The 20357-nt window shown below is 42.8% G+C and overlaps 1 protein-coding gene across 5 annotated transcripts; it reads left to right on the top strand.

Annotated features, from left to right (window-relative positions):
- Positions 1 to 1619: 1619 nt before the first annotated feature.
- On the top strand, positions 1620 to 13470 carry LOC124012823 (GA-binding protein subunit beta-2-like). 5 transcript variants are annotated; one of them, XM_046326813.1, is made up of 8 exons: positions 1620 to 1922; positions 4116 to 4223; positions 4415 to 4582; positions 4846 to 5040; positions 5192 to 5336; positions 9541 to 9711; positions 10432 to 10550; positions 10843 to 13470. In XM_046326813.1, the coding sequence occupies exons 2-8, from the start codon at positions 4116 to 4118 to the stop codon at positions 11134 to 11136; spliced, it is 1200 nt and encodes a 399-aa protein (XP_046182769.1). In that variant the 5' UTR covers positions 1620 to 1922; the 3' UTR covers positions 11137 to 13470. The 5 variants fall into 5 exon arrangements, with proteins under 5 accessions (XP_046182769.1, XP_046182766.1, XP_046182765.1 ...); XM_046326810.1 differs by having other exon boundaries at positions 1626 to 1838; positions 9538 to 9711; XM_046326809.1 differs by having other exon boundaries at positions 1634 to 1922; positions 9538 to 9711.
- The last annotated feature ends 6887 nt before the right edge of the window (positions 13471 to 20357 follow it).

Raw genomic sequence — 20357 nt, 5'->3', positions numbered from 1 at the left:
TCATGCCAGGTATTCCTGAGGCATGGTCCTAGGGCTCAGGTCCTCTGAGAGAGAAAGAATTAGAGAGAATTAGAGAGAGCATAGTTAAATTCACACAGGACACCAGATAAGGCAGGAGAAGTACTCCAAATATAACAAACTGACCCTAGCCCCCCAACACATAAACTACTGCAGCATAAATACTGGAGGCTGAGACAGGAGGGGTCAGGAGACACTGTGGTCCCATCCGATGATACCCCCGGACAGGGCCAAACGGGAAGGATATAACCCCACCCACTTTGTCAAAGCACAACCCCCACACCACTAGAGGGATATCTTCAACCACCAACTTACCATCCTGAGACAAGGCCGAGTATAACCCACAAAGATCTCCGCCACGGCACAACCCAAGGGGGGACGCAAACCCAGACAGGAAGATCACATCAGTGACTCAACCCACTCAAGTGACGCACCCCTCCTAGGGACGGTATGAAAGAGCCCTAGTAAGCCAGTGACTCAGCCCCTGTAATAGGGTTAGAGGCAGAGAATCCCAGTGGAAAGAGGGGAACCGGCCAGGCAGAGACAGCAAGGGCGGTTCGTTGCTCCAGAGCCTTTCCGTTCACCTTCACACTCCTGGGCCAGACTACACTCAATCATATGACCCACTGAAGAGATGAGTCTTCAGTAAAGGCTTAAAGGTTGAGACCGAGTTTGCGTCTCTCACATGGGTAGGCAGACCATTCCATAAAAATGGAGCTCTGTAGGAGAAAGCCCTGCCTCCAGCTGTTTGCTTAGAAATTCTAGCGACAATTAGGAGGCCTGCGTCTTGTGACCGTAGCGTCACAGTATCTCTACTTGCACACTCATCTTCTGCACATCTATCACTCCAGTGTTTAATTGCTATTTTGTAATTATTTTGCCACTATGGCTTATTTATTGTCTTGCCTCCCTTATCCTACCTCATTTGCACACACTGTATATAGACTTTTTCTATTGTATTATTTACTGTATGTTTGTTTATTCCATGTGTAACTCTGTATTGTTATTTGTATTGCATTGCTTTGCTTTATCTTGGCCAGGTCGCAGTTGTAAACGAGAATTTGTTCTCAGCTAGCCTACCTGGTTAAATAAAGGTGAAATTAATTATATATATTTTTTAAATAACCCCACCGCCAGCATGGGACACTCTGTTCACAAGGTTGACATCAAAAAACACGTGGGCCGCAGTTGTGAGAACGGTTGGACATACTGACAAATTCTCTGAAACAACGGAGGCGGCTTATGGTAGTTAACATTAAATTAACTGGCAACAGTTATGGCAGACATTTCTCCAGTCAGCATGCCAATTGCACGCTCCCTCAAAATTTGAGACATTGTGGTATTGTTTTGTGTGACAAAACGGCACATTTTAGAGTGGCCTTTTATTGTCCCCAGCACAAGGTGCACATGTGTAATGATCATGCTGATTAATCAGCTTGTTGATTTACCACACTTGTCAGATGGATGGATTATCATGGCAAAGGAGAAAGGCTCACTAACAAGGATGTAAACAAATTTGTGCACAACATTTGAGAGAAATAAGCTGTTTGTGCACATGGAAAATGTCTGTGATCTTTTATTTCAGCTCATGAAACATGGGACAAACACTTCACAAGTTGCGTTCATATTCTTTTTACAGCGTAAATTCAGTATCGCCTTTTTACCGTAATGGGTTAATTGGCCATTGAAGGGCTTGCTACTTTTTCATTCGCCCGCCCACAAGAGGGTTCAAAAAGCTCGATTTCCACCTCCGGTGTCGAGTTGCCGCCATCTTTGTATCCGTTTTAATACAAAAATATAATTTATTTTCATTATCAAAGGTGAGGAGAACATTCAAAATAATTGGGTAAAGTCAAGGAACTTATGTCTGCAGCCTAAGAACATTCATTTGAAGCCGTATTGAGGTAAGAACTACACAACGTTAGCTTGCGTCCATTCGGGATTCCGCCTCCAGCTAGCTAGCGTTAGCTGTTATTAAAGTTAGCCAGGCATTAGCTAACTATCTTAGATCTGGCTAGTTACGAGACCGAGTAACACAGCAAGGTGGTAGTTTCGAAGCTGGGACATTGTGCTAAAGTCCATATTAATCACGCGCACTAAACAGTTTGTGGAATGTTCCCATTTCTTAAGTGTGTTCATACTTTAAGTGTCGTTAACGTCGCTAGTATGTGAAGTTATTGCTTGCGAACCTTAGCTAACTAGCTACATGGTTGGTTAGATAACAAACCTGGCGCCATCAGGCTCATATGATATTGTATAAATACTCGCACGGTAAAGGTGATTGCATATCTTTGACAAAAAGCAATTATGAATTAATCGATCGTTTAAAATCAGACAAAATTGCGCGAAACCATTTGATGAAGCGTGCGAGAAAGAATGCTGTTAACCGGATGTGGAAGTAGTTTTTTCTCTTCGTGTAAAATAGGAATTTCTCTTGACTTCCCCCGGAAAACCAACAACTTAATATCAAAGAGTTTCCTGTCATGTATTTTAATGTCGTTGTTTGTGGTTGTTAAATAATGTAGGTGAATGATTTAACGGATAATGTAACACATGGCCGCCTCTTGTTCGTTTTCACCACCGAGGCGTATAAGATGGCTACTCATCGTCTCCATCTCCACGCTTTTGCTATGAAGAGAGCCTCCTGTTATAGTGGGCTTTCATGATGTAGTAATAGTAAACCAACCAGCTAGCTACAATGTAACGACAACCAAAAAAGTGCACATCAAGCTATTCACATTTTACTTTGTGTCCCAACGCCACACTGCGTGATTGTTTACGGATGCATACCTCCGATCAACGCGATTTTCAACAGTATAACTAGCCTATTCTTCCCTGTTATGTAAAACTACCATAACTCATACCAGCATTGAGCGATACCAAAGGGTTTCGAGTGATGTACGTTAGATCTGTAGCATAACCACTAACTTCGTTACTTTACAACATTAATTGTGTTGTGCTCAAATGGGACATCTGATAAGCATATATCCGGGATTGGCTCGACTCATTCGCCTCAATAGCACGAGTCTGCAGCAACAACAAAAGCCCGTTTCTTCTCCAGAGATGTGTAGCCTAGACTCTCCACAGAACGAAAGCGCGTCCCTTTGCTGCCGTGTTTTTTGTTGTTGGTCTATTTCACGATCGATATCTTGCATTACTAACGCCAAGTTGTTAATCAAACCACATTTTATTTGTCACATGCTTTGTTAACAGGTGTAGACAAACAGTGAGATGATTAGGGCCCTTCCCAACAACGCAGAGAGAAAAATAGTAACACGATGAATGCACAATGAGTAACGAGATCACTTGGCTATATACATGTGGTACCAGTACCGAATCCATGTGCAGAGGTACGAGGTAGATATGTTACATATAGGCAGGGGTAAAGTGACTAGGAAACAGGATAGATGCTAAACAGTAGCCGCAGCATATGTGATGAGTCAAAGTTGTAAGTTCCATTACGACTGTAATACTTCCATGGTGATTTCTGTTTAACAAAATTGATCTAGCATAGCTAATAACATAACTTTATGTATGTAATATCTGAATTGGGATTAACACACTTATTGCTATGTTAAGTTGTAAATATATGCTCAGGGCAGAGTCCTCTCATTTGATTAAATTAGCCCAAAATGCACGAGTACCCTAAAAAATTATTGAGTTTCAAAAGTTGGCTTAAAAGTACATACTTTATTAAGTAGGGCCCTGTGTTTTGGTAAATCATGTCATATGACCTGGATTATAACTTATTTGAAGTCTTTTTTTCAGAAATGAGATTTGGACCAAAAATGCTCTGAGGGTGGTGCTGGACCATCTGACATAAAAAGAAAAGGGGACAGTTTTATGATAAAAGGTTCAAATCCAGTTAATGTGACACGATTACCCAAAATACAGGACCCTATTTATGTGTACACTACATGAGCTGTAACAGGTAGGCAGGCCTACATTGTGTGAATGGGTAACTTCACAACTGCCTAATACTGTTTAACAGCAGACCTAAGTCACGCTACCACCTCAGTGAAAACATACTGCAACAGTTGCATACATGTACAGTCACAGGGACAAATACTGCAACCTTTGTAATTGTGTTGTCTCAGATGTCGCTGGTGGATTTGGGGAAGCGGCTCCTTGAGGCTGCACGGAAAGGCCAGGACGATGAAGTCAGGACACTCATGGCCAATGGGGCTCCCTTCACCACAGACTGGGTAATGAATCCTGTCTTACCTTCTCTATCTGGGCAATTTTCATTATCCGCTTCAGTTTACCCAGTTTTACCCACCCCAGGGTTTTGGCTGGTTTGTGTGGTCTAAATGTAAAACATTGTCTTAAGTGCCAGTCCGGTTCAGCTGTATGGTGTTGACTCTTTATCCCTCTTTCTCTTTGGCACCCTGAGCAGCTGGGCACATCTCCGTTGCACCTGGCCGCCCAACACGGGCACTATTCCACTGCCGAGGTGCTGCTCAGGGCAGGCGTCAGCAGGGATGCCCGAACCAAAGTGGACAGGACCCCTCTGCACATGGCTGCTTCAGAGGGCCACAATGTCATCGTGGATCTATTAGTCAGGGTACACCTGTCTCTTTCTTTTCTAAGGTTTTAGCTGTTTATTGTGTGTGTTTAGGGTCTGCCCTGGCCAATTCCTAATAAAGTGCACTGCTTTTGACCAGAGGCCATTTTCAGATGCAGAGTCCTGCTCTTTCTCTGACCAACATTTCTTAAATTTAAGTACACTAGAAAAAGTGGAAAACATGTGTGAAGAAAGCAGTAAAGCTGCCAAGTCTGCCAGCTGTCTTATCCCGTCCCTGTCATTTCTCCTGGGTCACACTACAGAGTGGCGCAGACATTAATGCCAAGGACATGCTGAAGATGACTGCTCTCCACTGGGCCGCCCAGAATGGCCACCAAAGGGTAGCGGAGACGCTCGTGAAACATGGCGCCGATGTTCACGCTCTCAGTAAATTTGATAAGACGCCGTTTGACATCGCAGGAGACATCCAGAATGCAGACCTTATGCTCCTACTACAGGTGAGACCTTAAGTTGCATGTGGAGTCTAGTTGAGAGAAGGTTTCCGCACACTATTCTAGGCCAAAAAGGACAAATGTACCTAAGGACTTGCTCCTGGCAGTCTCCTGTGTATGTCTCTCTGATAGAGTTGTTGACATTGTTTGTCTATAGGAGGGAATGCAGAACCAGGTGAACATGAACGCAGAGGCTGGCATGACGGGGAGCTCTGCCCAGCCTCAGTTTATCATCCAGGGCATCCCAGGGCTCCCGGGGGGTGTGGTCAACCTGGCAGACCTCCTCAACAACATCAACTCGGGTAGCTACTGGGTTTCTACACACAGACGCCAAACGTCCTTCAGTTCGGCTAGGGTTCATACTATTTGAAATGACTGGTCTTCTGACGAAGGGTTTGTGGATGTTAAAAACACAGGAGGTTGGTGGCACTTAATTGTGCAGGACGGGCTTGCGGTAATGACTGGCGTGGAATGGTATCAAATAAATCCACGTGTTTAATACCATTCCATTTGCTCCAGCCATTATTATGAGCCGTCCTACCCTCAGTAGCCTCCGCTGGTTATGGAAAGAGAAGGCCAGCCAGTCAGGTAAAAATGACCTGGTTTCTCCAGTTAACGGCTACATCTTTTCAAGGATCCCCCCGCCTCAAGAGAAAAGTGCCTCACACTTCGTTGTTTCCTCTAGTCTAGTGCCTATTCCCTGGCCTTTATCGCTCTGATCTCATAAACTGATAGGGTCTGTTGATGCTTTGTGGTCCCACACAGAGGTAGTGACCACAATGTGAGATGTGGGAATCAAAGGTCATGCAGAAAAGAAACATTGATTCTCACCGATCAGATTGAAATACTTTCTCACAGCTTGAATTCCTTTGCGCTTTACCTTGTTACTTCTGTATGTAATGCTTATTCAAATGAGAAGATTGAGCCCACACGTTGACTGCCACACTGTACAGTCCAGATTATGTACAGTACCAGTCAAAAGCTTGAACACACCTACTCATTCCATGGTTTTCTTTTACACACACACACATGGTGTATAGGTATTTTATAGGAAAGACAAGTATGCAATTCTTATATAAACATAAGAGCAGACTGATTCGAAAAGACCCAGAGTTATAGGTACAAACTAAATAATACAAAATAAAACATACAGAAAGAGGATAGGCCGTCATTGAACATAAGAATGCGTTCTTAACTGACTTGCCTAGTTAAAAAGGTGTTAAAGTTTTTTTTTTTTTTTTATAAATCTGTGTCCAAAAATACTGATATCCGATTACGAAAACTTGAAATCGGCCCTATTTAATCGGCCATTCCAATTAATCAGTCGACCTCTAGTGTATATACTCCAAGCGATCTTCCCAGTCTGCCACAAATGTCGGTCCATAGCTCTTCCTCCCATTTTGCTTTAATGGCATCTGTAGAAGGTGCGCTAACAGATTGAAAAGCGTCATATAGACGAGCGATCAGTTTGCCTGAGGTGGGACACATTTGTATGCATCCGTCAAACATGGAAGGTTTAGCGTTTCCAAATGTCGCAAGATGTTTTCTAACAGTCTCTAATCTGTAAGTATCTGGAAAAAAAAGTTACTGGGAAGATTATAGGTTTCCCTCAGCAAATCAAAGGAGGCAACGTTCCCTTCTATATATAGATCCCCTATGGTATTGATCCCGAGCTCTCCCCATCGCTTTAAGGGGTTGTCAAGGTTAGAGGGGGCAAAGGAGGGATTCCTGGCAATAGGAAGCAGGAATGATATTGGTTTAAGGTCAAAATGGACCTTTCTTTGCTTCCAGATGCAGATTGTGCTATGTATAATAGGATTGTTACTATAAAGTGACCTCTCCAAATTCACTGGGGATAAAACTGCTGCGCCAATAGAGAAGGGTTGGCAATCCTCACGCTCCATATTCCAGAGATTTTCTTTATTTAAAAAAAACTATTTTCTACATTGTAGAATAATAGTAAAGACATCAAAACTATGAAATAACACATGGAATCATGTAGTAACCAAAAAAGTTAAACAAATCAAAATATGAGATTCCTCAAAGTAGCCACACTTTGCCTTGACAGCTTTACACACTTGGCACTCTCTCAACCACCTTCATGAGGTAGTCACCTGGAATCCATTTCAATTAACAGTTGTACCTTGTTAAAAGTTAATTTGTGGAATTGCTTTCCTTGCGATGTGACAAGGTAGGGGAGGTATACAGAAGATGGCCCTATTTAGTAAAAGACCAATTTCATATTATGGCACGAACGGCTCAAATAAGCAAAGAAATACTACAGTCCATTACTTAAAGACATGAAGGTCAAGTCAATTCGGAAACTTCAAGTGCAGTTGCAAAAACATCAAGCGCTATGATGAAACTGGCTCTCATGATGACCGCCATAGGAAAGGAAGACCCTGAGTTACCTCTGCTGCAGAGGATAAGTTCATTAGAGTTACTAGCCTCAGATTACAGCCCAAATAAATGCGTTACAGTAACAGACACATATCAACATAAACTGTTCAGAGGAGACTGTGAATCAAGCCTTCATGGTTAAAGTGCTGCATAGAAACCACTACTTAACCTCTTGTGTCAAGCCAACCCGGATCCGGGATCAGGACTACAGCCTCAAGCCCATTACCATAACGCAACGTTAACTATTCATGAAAATCGCAAATGAAATGAAATCAATATGCTAGCTCTCATGCTTAGCCTTTTGTTAACAACACTGTCATCTCAGATTTTCAAAAATATGCTTCTCTACCATAGCAAAACTAGCATTTAGCATTTAGCGTTAGCATCACCAGGCAACATTTTCACAAAAACCATCAAAAACATTCAATAAATAATTTACCTTTGAAGAACTTCGGATGTTTTCAATGAGGAGACTATCAGTTAGATAGCAAATGTTCAGTTTTCCTGAACGATTATTTGTGCAGGAGAAATCGGTCCGTTTTCTGCGTCATGTTTGGCTACCAAAAAACCCCAAAATTCAGTTATAAAAACGCCAAACTTTTTCCAAAATAACTCCATAATATCGACTGAAACATGGCAAACGTTGTTTAGAATCAATCCTCAAGGTGTTTTTCTACATATCTCTTCAATGATGTATCGTTCCTGGAAGTGTGCTTCTCCCCTGTATCGCATGGTAAAATGAGTGAAAACGCATGGTAAAATGCCACTGAGAATTGCGCACCAATTTAGACAAAGGACACCGGGTGGACACCTGGCAAATGTAGTCTCTTATGGCCAATCTTCCAATGATATGCCTACAAATACGTCACGATGCTGCAGACATCTTGGACGAACGGCAGAGAACATAAGCTCGTTCACGGCACATTCACAGCCATATAAGGAGACGATAGTAAAACAGAGCCTCAAATTCAGCTCATTTCCTGTTTGAGGTTGCATCTTGGTTTCGCCTGTAGCATCAGTTCTGGGGCACTCACAGATAATATCTTTGCAGTTTTGAAAACGTCAGTGTTTTCTTTCCAAAGCTGCCAATTATATGCATAGTCGAGCATCTTTTCGTGACAAAGTATTGCGCTTAAAACGGGCACGTTTTTTTTATCCAATAATGACATAGCACCCCCATAGGTTGAAGAGGTTAAGGCCACTGATAAGAAGAAAAGACTTGCTTGGGCCAAGAAACACGAGCAATGGACATTAGAGTGATGGAAATCTGTCCTTTTGGTCCGAGTCCAAATGTGAGATTTTTGGTTCCAACCACTGTTTTTGTGAGACGCAGAGTAGGTGAACACATGATTTACGCATGTGTGGTTCCTACTGGGAAGAATGGAGGAGGTGTGGGGGTGCTTTGCTGGTGACACTGTCAGTGATTTATTTAGAAATCAACGCACACTTAAGCAGCATTACTACCACAGCATTCTGCTGCGATACACCATCCTATCTGGTTTGCGCTTAGTGGGATTATTTGTTTTTCAACAGGACATTGACCTAACACACCTCCAGGCTGTGTAAGGGCTATTTGACCAAGAAGGAGAGTGATGGAGTACTGCATCAGATTACCTGGCCTCCACAATCACCTGACCTCAACCCAATTGAGATGGTTTGGGATGAGTTTCACCGCAGAGTGAAGGAAAAGCAACCAACAAGTGCTCAGCATATGTGGGAACTCTTTCAAGACAGTTGGAAAAGCATTCCAATTGAAGCTGGTTTAGAGAATGCCAAGAGTGTGCAAAGCTGTCAAGGCAAATGGTGGCTACTTTGAAGAATCTAAAATATATATGAATTTGTTTAAACACTTTTTTTTTGTTTTTGGTTACTACATGATTTGATATGCGTTATTTCATATTTTTGATGTCTTCACTATTATTCTACATAAAAAATAGTACAAATACAGGAAAAACACTTGAATAGGTAGGTAGTTGTCCAAACTTTTGACTGGTACTGTATATAGGCTTAAACATGACCTATTTCCTAATACAAGAACGACGGTCGACACTAAAAGTGAACCTTTTCCCCCGCTCTCCCTCTGTTTTACCCCTTGTCTGACAGCAGGTGACTCGGAGGAAGCCATAGCAGCCAATTCTTTGGACCCCGGCAGCATCCAGCACATGGTGAACGAGCAAGGTCAAAGGGTTATCACCATAGTGACCGACCAACACGGTAACCTACAGACTGGAGGGCTTGGTCAGCCATTCTTTGTCACCATGCAGCATGGACAACAGAGTAAGAGAACGTCTCACTTTTGGTCACATAGCGGTGCTCATTTCAGCCTGTAGCCACTTCCCATAGCCTCTATCCATTTGGGAACAGTTTCTTGGGCCCTACTCTCGGACCAGCACTTGGTGTTCTAATGCTGCATTCATAACCAAGTGGGAAGGTGGTCTTACCACATACTGTACGACTGGGAAAATCCACTATCGCCCCTCCAACTGGTAATTACTAGTAGGAAACTCGTCTGTCATCTCTCAGCACTGACCTCTCCCACATGGTTACCTCTGACGTCATCTAATAAGGAAATGACCTCTAACAGCATTTTCATCAATTAAATGCAACAACAAAACATTGTTTTTTATAAATCTGTTAATGTGGTTGGCACATTCTTGGCCTTTCTCAATGACTTCAAAGAACGTGAATGCATCCAACCGGTATTTGTGACTGGTAATTACTACCTTCTCACTTTATGAACGCAGCATTAAAGCGGTAGGTAACTTTAGCCACACAGTGGAATGTCCACTTAACCTACAAGCAACCTTATTGTTGTGACAGCGTGGACCTTGTATTTGTAGTCAACAGATTCTAGCTTTCTGGCCGATTGTTTTGTTCTAGTTCCTTTGTCAGACATTGTGTACTACTTCGTCATTCATTTAGTTTATTAATTAACCTAATGGTCCTGTTCGATACTATGTTCCTTCAGGCTCTGAGCTGTTGTCTGTTGATTTGCAGTGTTGGCGATGCCAGCCAATCAGGTGACAGAGGAGGTGGTTGAGGAGGAACCCCAGCCCCCGCCTGCCCGCAAGAGGAAACTAGAGGCCTCTGCCAACCACATGGAGTCTGGAGACACGGTCGGCGGGGGGGCACATTTTCTCTTGTGCAACACATTAAACTGATATGCTTCTGCCATTTTAACTGGTTTCTGACTCAAGCAAAATGTTTTGTTCATTTATTTTGTATTGCATATTTCTCGAGATTCTAGATGCTGCTGTGAAATGTTTTGGGGGCTTAAGTTAGGAAAACAAACTCTTTAGATTATTTTGGTACTTTGATACTGTGCAGTTGGCACAAGTGAAGTGCAAGTGTGTGAACTTTGGTCTGACCTTTCTGTCCCTTTCTCCTCTTCTCCATCCATCTGTCCAGGAGCAGTTACAGAGGCAGCTGCAGGAGGCCAACCGGAAGGCCCAGGAGTACCGGCAGCAGCTGATGTGCAAAGAGCAGGAAGCAGAGCAGTACCGTATGAAGCTGGAGGCCATGTCGCACAGCCATACCAACGGCAACTCTGAGCAGGAGGAAGTGGTTGAGGAGGAGGAGGAGGAGGAGGTGGTGGTGCTCCAGGAGGGAGACATCATCATTAAGACGGAGGAGCTGGACTCGGCCGAGGAGCAGGTGACGCTGGTGGAGTCTGTGCCCTCCCACACCGAGGTCATCTCATAACACCAGACAGACTGATGTCATTGATGGAAGGAGAAATGGACACGAACTCAGGCAACGGGGCAGGCTATCAGCTTTTTCCATAGCTCTTTTAAGTTTCCCCCCATCTGAGTTTTTTAATGTTTTGTTTTGTTTGTACTATATTTACTTACTCTTTCTGCCGTTTCAGTAGTTTTTTTTCTCTCCCTCAATCATGTTTTTTTAAAACAAGTAGCGAAGTGAGGAGCTGAATAGGAGCAGGTGCATCACAGGTTGGTTGAGGAGCTGGAATGGGACCTGCTCAGCCTGTGGATAAGGTTTCCTGCCTGAAAAACGTGTATGCTATCTGAGAGAAACGGGTTACTCGGTCTGAGTCTGTGGCGTCTGAGACATGTCAGTGGTGTGGGAAATACATTTTCACGTTGCCAACTACATATCATAAGATGTCCAAGACGAGTCCATCCGTGGTGCCAGAGGACCAGTCTGTGGAGAGAACACTTGTTTGTTTTTGTTCAGTTCTTTCAGGCCTCAAAAGTTGCCCTCTCCCTCACTCCTCCATCCTACCACCTCCACCATCATGGGCTCCACTGCAATGGGAATTGTATTTAAGAGTACCTATTTGAAAATAACCGTCTTACAGTACAAATGACACGGCATGCAGTTTGCAACAGTCATTCCCAGCATTTATTGGACTCCGCATTCACAATGTAGTAATGAATTGTTTCAAAGTCGGGAATTGTTTTGACTTTCATGGCACCACGTTAGCTTTGTCCTCTGTGGGTGTTATGGTCCATGCCATTTCGAGTGCAGCGGTGATTATATTTTTACTGTTGCAAAAGCCACAACCCCCCCACCCTCTCCCTGCTGATGTCAATACAAAGAATAACGTCCTCCCGTTTCAAGGCCCCTGTGGCTTTAATCACTAGTAGTCCCACTCCCCAAAGCCGGAGACGGACAGGAATAAGGCTTTCAGATTGCTGTGTCCTGACAATGAATATGTCCCGTCACTTGTTTCTGCTACAGTTACTGTGCCGTTTTGTCTTCTCCAACCCTGAATGAGAACGTGAACAACGTCTGGGTTAACATTCATCTCTCAGGGTTGAAGGGTGTTAAAGGAAAGTAATCTGCTATTCAGTGAGGGCCCAATCTAAACTTCAGATGCCAAAGCTGGTTTAAGTTGTGCCTACATCTTGCATTGACGTCAATGGGGGATTTCCACTGAAATTAGAGTTCAGATGTATCGGATGCTCTTGCCCAGGTATAAAATGACTTTAGTGGGTCTAACTGCAATTTGAGTTGAACCATGTTGAGCGACAGATATAAATACGCACACGCACACCAATTTGAATATTTAAAATGTTTCTGTACACTGATCCATGGTCAGTTTGGGAGGAGTACATCTTGTATAATTAATTTCCCACCATGGCTAATTGGGTGGATGAAATACACCACAGTTTGAGATTCAGAATTGACCCCCCCCCCCCCCCCCCCAGACCACCTCTTTACTTGGCGGAAGAGGTCTGCTGTTTTACTGGAATACCGTTCCTATGGCAGTCTCCACTCACCCATTGTAAACTTAGACCGCTCTCTTCCTTTGAGAAGTCGACGTTCTCCACGAGTATGATATTTTTTTATAAGCTCTCAGCAAGCCTTTTTATTATGTACATATAAAATTGTATTTTTAAGTGTATCTGAGTGCTTTGGAATGTAGACTGCTTATATATGATTTATAAGCACATCCTCCTTTTCTTAGTTTAGCATCTCTTTGCCAGATTGTACAGGCGAACATGTATGCACCAAATGATTAAATCATTCCATTTACCATGATTTGACGGGTTTATAGATCTACCTGTTTCGCTACTGCTCTCACAGTTGAGGGCACTTGACCGAGCCACGAATGACTTTGTGTGGACTTTGTTTGCTTTGATTAAAAAGTATGAAACAGCCTTTTTAAAATGTTACAACTGGTATCTGGAACATGCTTTGAAGTGTTTGCTCAATAACTTCGGTCTTCTCAGAGATTGAGAACCGGTGGCGCTGGACCATTTCCTCCATTTTTTGTTTTAGACATTGTTCCATATTGACCAGCAGGTGGCACTAAACTTTAACGGACTGATCTGGTCTGTGAAATGAAATTGAGCAGGGATCATATCTATATTTCTTACCCTCAAATGAGTCGATTTGCTGCTAATACAGAAAGTGAAACGACTGTAGAGTGTCGCACGGTAACGTTGAAGCTTTTATTAAATGCATTCCATTTTCTAACTAATTTATGTAAGGTGATATTTCACTTGTACTGCCTACCAGGATAACATAATTGAAAATAAAATACAAGCTCGTACCTGCAAATGATGTGGATCTTGGGTTCAAAGACTGTTTTTAATTCTATATCCTCACTGTAGTCAAGATCCTTCACTCACTAGTGTCCCTCAGCCACATTTGAAAGGAGAACTACACCCCAAAACTATCTTTTTGGTGTTTCAATCAACAATGGACTGATGAAACAAATGCCAATATATTATTTTTCTTTAACTTCCCTCATTTGATGCATGCAGGCCAAGTTCTCCAACTGTTTGGGATTTGCAATGTCACACAGCTATTCCTGGCACTGCAGTGAAGTTATGTGTTGTGAAGCTTTGGATTGTCTGATTGGACTTTTACCATAAAGCATCTCACCAAAGCATCTGAAAACGTTCTGATACAAAGACTATAATGGAATAGACCAGATCCAGAATGATAATTATATCTCTAATGGGATACAGGAGACAGAACACTCAGGGACTTTCCTCTTGACAGTTTTGAGAAGATAAGGAATGATGGTCTTGCCACAAGAATGAATGTGACAAATAATGTAGGATAGTTTTGTATTGTTTTTTTTTCAAGAAGTTTATTGACTATTTTTAAGAATCAAATAAATGCAAACTCTTATACGAGGGAGAACTGCTTTTTTGTTTTGTAGCAATATTCGGGTTACCTGACAATAACCTGTGTAATAGATGCTTCTAGTATGTCATCCTGTTGCTGTAACCCCCGTTTGCATACGGTTGGAGTCATTAAAACTAGTTTTTCAACCACTCCACAAATTTCTTGTTAACAAACTATAGTTTTGTCAAGTCGGTTAGGACATCTACTTTGTGCATGACAAGTAATTGTTTACAGACATTACTTCACTTACAATTCACTGTATCACAATTCCAGTGGGTCAGAAGTTTACATACACTAAGTTGACTGCCTTTAAACAGCTTGGAAAATTCTAGAAAATTATGTCATGGCTTTAGAAGCTTCTGATAGGCTAGTTGACATAATTTGAGTCAATTGGAGGTGTACCTGTGGCTGTATTTCAAGGTCTACCTTCAAACTCAGTGTCCCTTTGCTTGACATGGGAAAATCAAAAGAAATCAGCCAAGACCTCAGAATTTTTTTTGTAGACCTCCACAAGTCTGGTTCATCCTTGGGAGCAATTTCCAAACGCCTGAAGGTACCACGTTCATCTGTACAGACAATAGTACGCAAGTATAAACACCATGGGACCACGCAGCCGTCATACCACTCAGGAAGGAGATGCGTTCTGTCTCCTAGAGATGAATGTACTTTGGTGCGAAAAGTGCAAATCAACCCCTGAACAGTAAAGGACCTTGTGAAGATGCTGGAGGAAACAGGTACAAAAGTATCTATATCCACAGTAAAACGAGTCCTATGTCGACATAACCTGAAAGGCCGCTCGGCAAGGAAGAAGCCACTGCTCCAAAACCGCCATAACAAATGCCAGACCGGTTTGCAACTGAAAAGGGGGACACAGATTGTACTTTTTGGAGAAATGTCCTCTGGTCTGATGAAACGGAAATAGAACTGTTTGGCCTATTTCCTATTTTCGTTATGTTTTGAGGTAAAAGTGGGAGGCTTACAAGCAGAAGAACACCATTACAGCCGTGAAGCAAAGGGGTGGCAGCATCATGTTGTGGGGGTGCTTTGCTGCAGGAGGGCCTGGTGCACTTCACAAAATAGATGGCATCATGACATCTCAAGACCTCAGTCAGGAAGTTAAAGCTTGGTCGCAAATGGGTCTTTCTTCCAGATGAACAATGACCCCAAGCATACTTCCAAAGGTGTGGCAAAATGGCTTTAAGGACAACAAAGTCAAGCTATTGGAGTGGCCATCACAAAACCCTGACCTCAATCCCACAGAAATTTTGTGGGCAGAACTGAAAAAGCGTGTGTGAGCAAGGAGACCTACAACCTGTGTCACGCCCTGACCATAGAGTGCTGTTTATTTTCTATGTTGGTTGGGGCGTGATAGTGACTAGGGTGGGTCATCTAGGTGATTAATGGTTTATGTTGGCCTGCTATGGTTCCCAATCAGAGACAGCTGTTTATCGTTGTCTCTGATTGGGGATCATATCTAGGTAGCCATTTTTACCATTGTGATTTGTGGGATCTTGTGGACAGTTAGTTGCCTGTGTGCACACCAGTAGCTTCACGGTTCGGTTGTCCTTTATTGTTTTTGTTTGGTGAGTTTCGATTTATTAAAATTATGTGGAACTCTACGCACGCTGCGCCTTGGTCCAATCATTATAACGAACGTGACAACCTGACTCAGTTACACCAGCTCTGTCAGGAGGAATGGGCCAACATTCACCCAACTTATTGTGGGAAGCTTGTGGAAGGCTACCGAAAACGTTTGACCCAAGTTAAACCATTTTAAAGGCAATGCAACCAAATACTAATTGAGTGTATGTAAACTTCTGACCCACTGGGAATGTGATGAAAGAAATACAAGCGGAAGTAAATCATTCTCTCTACTATTATTCTGCCATTTCACATTCTTAAAATCAAGTGGTGATCCTAACTGACCAAACACAGGGAATTTTTACTAGGATTAAACAGTTACAAAACAAGTGATGGCTATTGTGACCATGTCACGACCACATTAGCAAGAAAGGAAGCTTTCTTCAGGATCTCCATTGAATGTTGGTTTGCAGAGCTCCTCCATAACTCTACAGAACTCCACATTACTGTTTTCCCTATTTCACCCTCACTTCAAAATCTTAATTAAACTAATCCCCCGTGAAGGAGATAAATGCTTAATTCCCTCCATGGCTCTTAGGCTGCATGTAAATGTTCTGCCAAGGGGCTTCAGCACAGAAAAAAGCATCATTTGATAACGAAGAGGATAAAATAATTGTATTCCTCTTGTGCATTGCTCATTCCCCTTTTGTCTGCACATGAAGTTTAAATTGATTTGAACATGTTCGTATCGTACACAAGGAGACTACGTGAGAGATTTAATGTGACTCAATGTTGCAGTCATAAACAGGCACATTAGTCAGTAATAAGGTCCTCAATCAGCTTTCTGAATTGCCTTAAGTCAAAAGGTACCAAAACATCAAATGTATTTTTTTTTATTTCACTTTTATTTAACCAGGTAGGCTAGTTGAGAACAAGTTCTAATTTACAACTGAGACCTGGCCAAGATAAAGCAAAGCATACAACATAGAGTTACACATTGAATAAACAAACATCCAGTCAATAATACAGTAGGAAAAAAAGTCTATACATTGTGTGCAAATGAGATAAGATAAGGGAGGTAAGGCAATAAATATGCCATAGTGGCAAAGTAATTACAATATAGCAATTAAAACACTGGAATGGTAGTTGTGCAGAAGATGAATGTGCAAGTAGAGATACTGGGGTGCAAAGGAGCAAGATAAATAAATACAGAATGAAGAAGGGGTAGTTGGATGGGCTATTTACAGATGGACTATGTACAGGTGCAGTGATCTGTGAGCTGCTCTGACAGCTGGTGCTTAAAGCTAGTGAGGGAGATGTGTCTCCAGCTTCAGTGATTTTTGCAGTTCGTTCCAGTCATTGGCAGCAGAGAACTGGAAGGAAAAGTAGCCAAAGGAGGAATTTGCATTGGGGGTGACTAGTGAGATATACCTGCTGGAGCTCGTGCTATGGGTGGGTGCTGCTATGGTGACCAGTGAGCTGTGATAAGGCGGGGCTTTACCTAGCAAAGATTTGTAGATCTGAAGCCAGTGGGTTTGGCAACGAGTATGAAGCGAGGGCCAGCCAACGAGAGCGTACAGGTCGCAGTAGTGGGTTGTATATGGGGCTTTGGTGACAAAATGGATGGCACTGTGATAGACTGCATCCAATTTGTTGAGTAGAGTGTTGGAGGCTATTTTATAAATGACATCGCCTTAGTCGAAGATCAGTAGTATGGTCAGTTTTACGAGGGTATGTTTGGCAGCATGAGTGAAGGATGCTTTGTTGTGAAATAGGAAGCCGATTCTATATTTAATTTTGGATTGGAGATGCTTAATGTGAGTCTGGAAGGAGAGTTTACAGTCTAACCAGACATCTAGGTATTTGTAGTTGTCCACATATTATATGTCAGAACCGTCCAGAGTAGTGATGTTGGACGGGTGGGCAGGTGTGGGCAGCGATCGGTTGAAGAGCATGCATTTAGTTTTACTTGCATTTAAGAGCAGTTGGCCACGGAAGGTGAGTTGTATAGCATTGAAGCTCATCTGGAGGTTAGTTAACACAGTGTCCAAAGAAGGGCCAGAAGTATACAGAATGGTGTCGTCTGCGTAGAGGTAGATCAGAGAATCACCAGCAGCAAGAGCGACATCATTGATGTGTACAGAGAAGAGTCAGCCCAAGAATTGAACCCTGTCGCACCCCCATAGAGACTGCCAGAGTTCCGGACAACAGCCCCTCCGATTTGACACATTGAACTCTATCAGAGAAGTAGTTGGTGAACCAGGCGAGGCAGTCAATTGAGAAACCAAGGCTATTGAGTCTGCCGATAAGAATGTGGTGATTGACAGAGTCGAAAGCTTTGGCCAGGTCGATGAGCACGGCTGCACAGTATTGTCTCTTATCAATAGAGGTTATGATATCGTTTAGGACCTTGAGCGTGGCTGAGGTGCACCCATGACCAGCTCTGAAACCAGATTGCATAGCGGAGAAGGTATGGTGGGATTTCTCTGTATATATCAATGATGTTGCTCTTGCTGCGGGCGATTCCCTGATCCACCTCTACGCAGACGACACCATTCTATATACTTTCGGCCCGTCCTTGGACACTGTGCTATCTAACCTCCAAACGAGCTTCAATGCCATACAACACTCCTTCCGTGGCCTCCAACTGCTCTTAAACGCTAGTAAAACCAAATGCATGCTTTTCAACCGTTCGCTGCCTGCACCCGCACGCCTGACCAGCATCACCACCCTGGATGGTTCCGACCTTGAATATGTGGACATCTATAAGTACCTAGGTGTCTGGCTAGACTATAAACTCTCCTTCCAGACTCATATCAAACATCTCCAATCGAAAATCAAATCAAGAGTCGGCTTTCTATTCCACAACAAAGCCTCCTTCACTCATGCCGCCAAACTTACCCTAGTAAAACTGACTATCCTACCGATCCTTGACTTCGGCGATGTCATCTACAAAATTGCTTCCAACACTCTACTCAGCAAACTGGATGCAGTTTACCACAGTGCCATCCGTTTTGTCACTAAAGCACCTTATACCACCCACCACTGCGACTTGTATGCTCTAGTCGGCTGGCCCTCGCTACATATTCGTCGCCAGACCCACTGGCTCCAGGTCATCTACAAGTCCATGCTAGTTAAAGCTCTGGTCACGATGGCAACACCCATCCGTAGCACGCGCTCCAGCAGGTTTATCTCACTGATCATCCCTAAAGCCAACACCTCATTTTGCCGCCTTTCGTTCCAGTTCTCTGCTGCCTGTGACTGGAACGAATTGCAAAAAACGCTGAAGTTGGAGACTTTTATCTCCCTCAACAAACTTCAAACATCTGCTATCTGAGCAGCTAACCGATCGCTGCAGCTGTACATAGTCTATCGGTAAATAGCCCACCCATTTTTACCTACCTCATCCCCATACTGTTTTTATTTATTTACTTTTCTGCTCTTTTGCACACCAATATCTCTACCTGTACATGACCATCTGATCATTTATCACTCCAGTGTTAATCTGCAAAATTGTAATTATTCGCCTACCTCCTCATGCCTTTTGCACACAATGTATATAGGCTCCCCTTTTTTTTCTACTGTGTTATTGACTTGTTAATTGTTTACTCCATGTGTAACTCTGTGTTGTCTGTTCACACTGCTATGCTTTATCTTGGCCAGGTCGCAGTTGCAAATGAGAACTTGTTCTCAACTAGCCTACCTGGTTAAATAAAGGTAAAATAAAAATAAATAAATATGCAAATTCAGCTATTGTTGGAAGCCAGCCAATAAAAAACATACTATATTCAAATTACAAAAGGTTGCAGCATACGTTGTGTAAATGGTGAACTCGTACAGCTGTCAACCCTTGTCACTGTAACCCGTTTCACATTTGCTAGCCGACTAGCTAGCTACCTTTTAAATCGAAGTCCATCTAGAATGATAGAAGCCCAGCTACTGTAAATAACCTGCATACTGTGTGTGTGTAGCCAGCCAGGCAGGAAAAAGACGGACATTAGAGTATTTTTTTCAGTACACCAAAATGCAAAGTAAGAACCCTAGTAGCCTAATATCTAAAAGACTAGTTGATAAAATGTTAATAAGAAAGAAGTGAAATGCTAATGGAAATGTTTCTCAGTGATGTCATTAGTGTGAGCGGACCAAGTAATTGGGCGTCACTCTAAAGCGGGAAGGTGGAATAAACGAGTCAGGAGTAGGTTTTCTTGATTTAACACAGTTCTCTATTGAGGGCATTTGGTCCACAAAAACATTTCAACATAATCAATGAAAATCTTCCAAGGAAAAAAACATACATCTTATTCTCCAGATGAAACAAGAACACAATAGGATTATCTTTAAGCTACAACAAAAAGTCACGGGTTTGTCACCGTCTTAGTGGTTCTTCCTGGATAGCCTCTCTCTCTCTCTCTCTCTCTCTCTCTCTCTCTCTCTCTCTCTCTCTCTGTCTCTCTCTGTCTGTCTGTCTGTCTGTCTGTCTGTCTGTCTGTCTCTCTCTCTCTCTCTCTCTCTCTCTCTCTCTCTCTCTCTCTCTCTCTCTCTCTCTCTCTCTCTCTCTCTCTCTCTCTCTCTCTCTCTCTCTCTCTCTCTCTCTCTCTCTCTCTCTCTCTCTCTCTCTCTCTCTCTCTCTCTCTCTCTCTCTCTCTCTCTCTCTCTCTCTCTCTCTCTCTCTCTCTCTCTCTCTCTCTCTCTCTCTCTCTGTGTCTCTGTGTCTCTGTGTCTCTGTGGCCATCTTCCAG

This window comes from Oncorhynchus gorbuscha, linkage group LG24 (genome assembly GCF_021184085.1).
Source record: "Oncorhynchus gorbuscha isolate QuinsamMale2020 ecotype Even-year linkage group LG24, OgorEven_v1.0, whole genome shotgun sequence".
NCBI lineage: Eukaryota > Metazoa > Chordata > Actinopteri > Salmoniformes > Salmonidae > Oncorhynchus > Oncorhynchus gorbuscha.
Note: the sequence above shows the minus strand (reverse complement) of the source record. Positions and strands in the feature narration are given on the sequence as shown.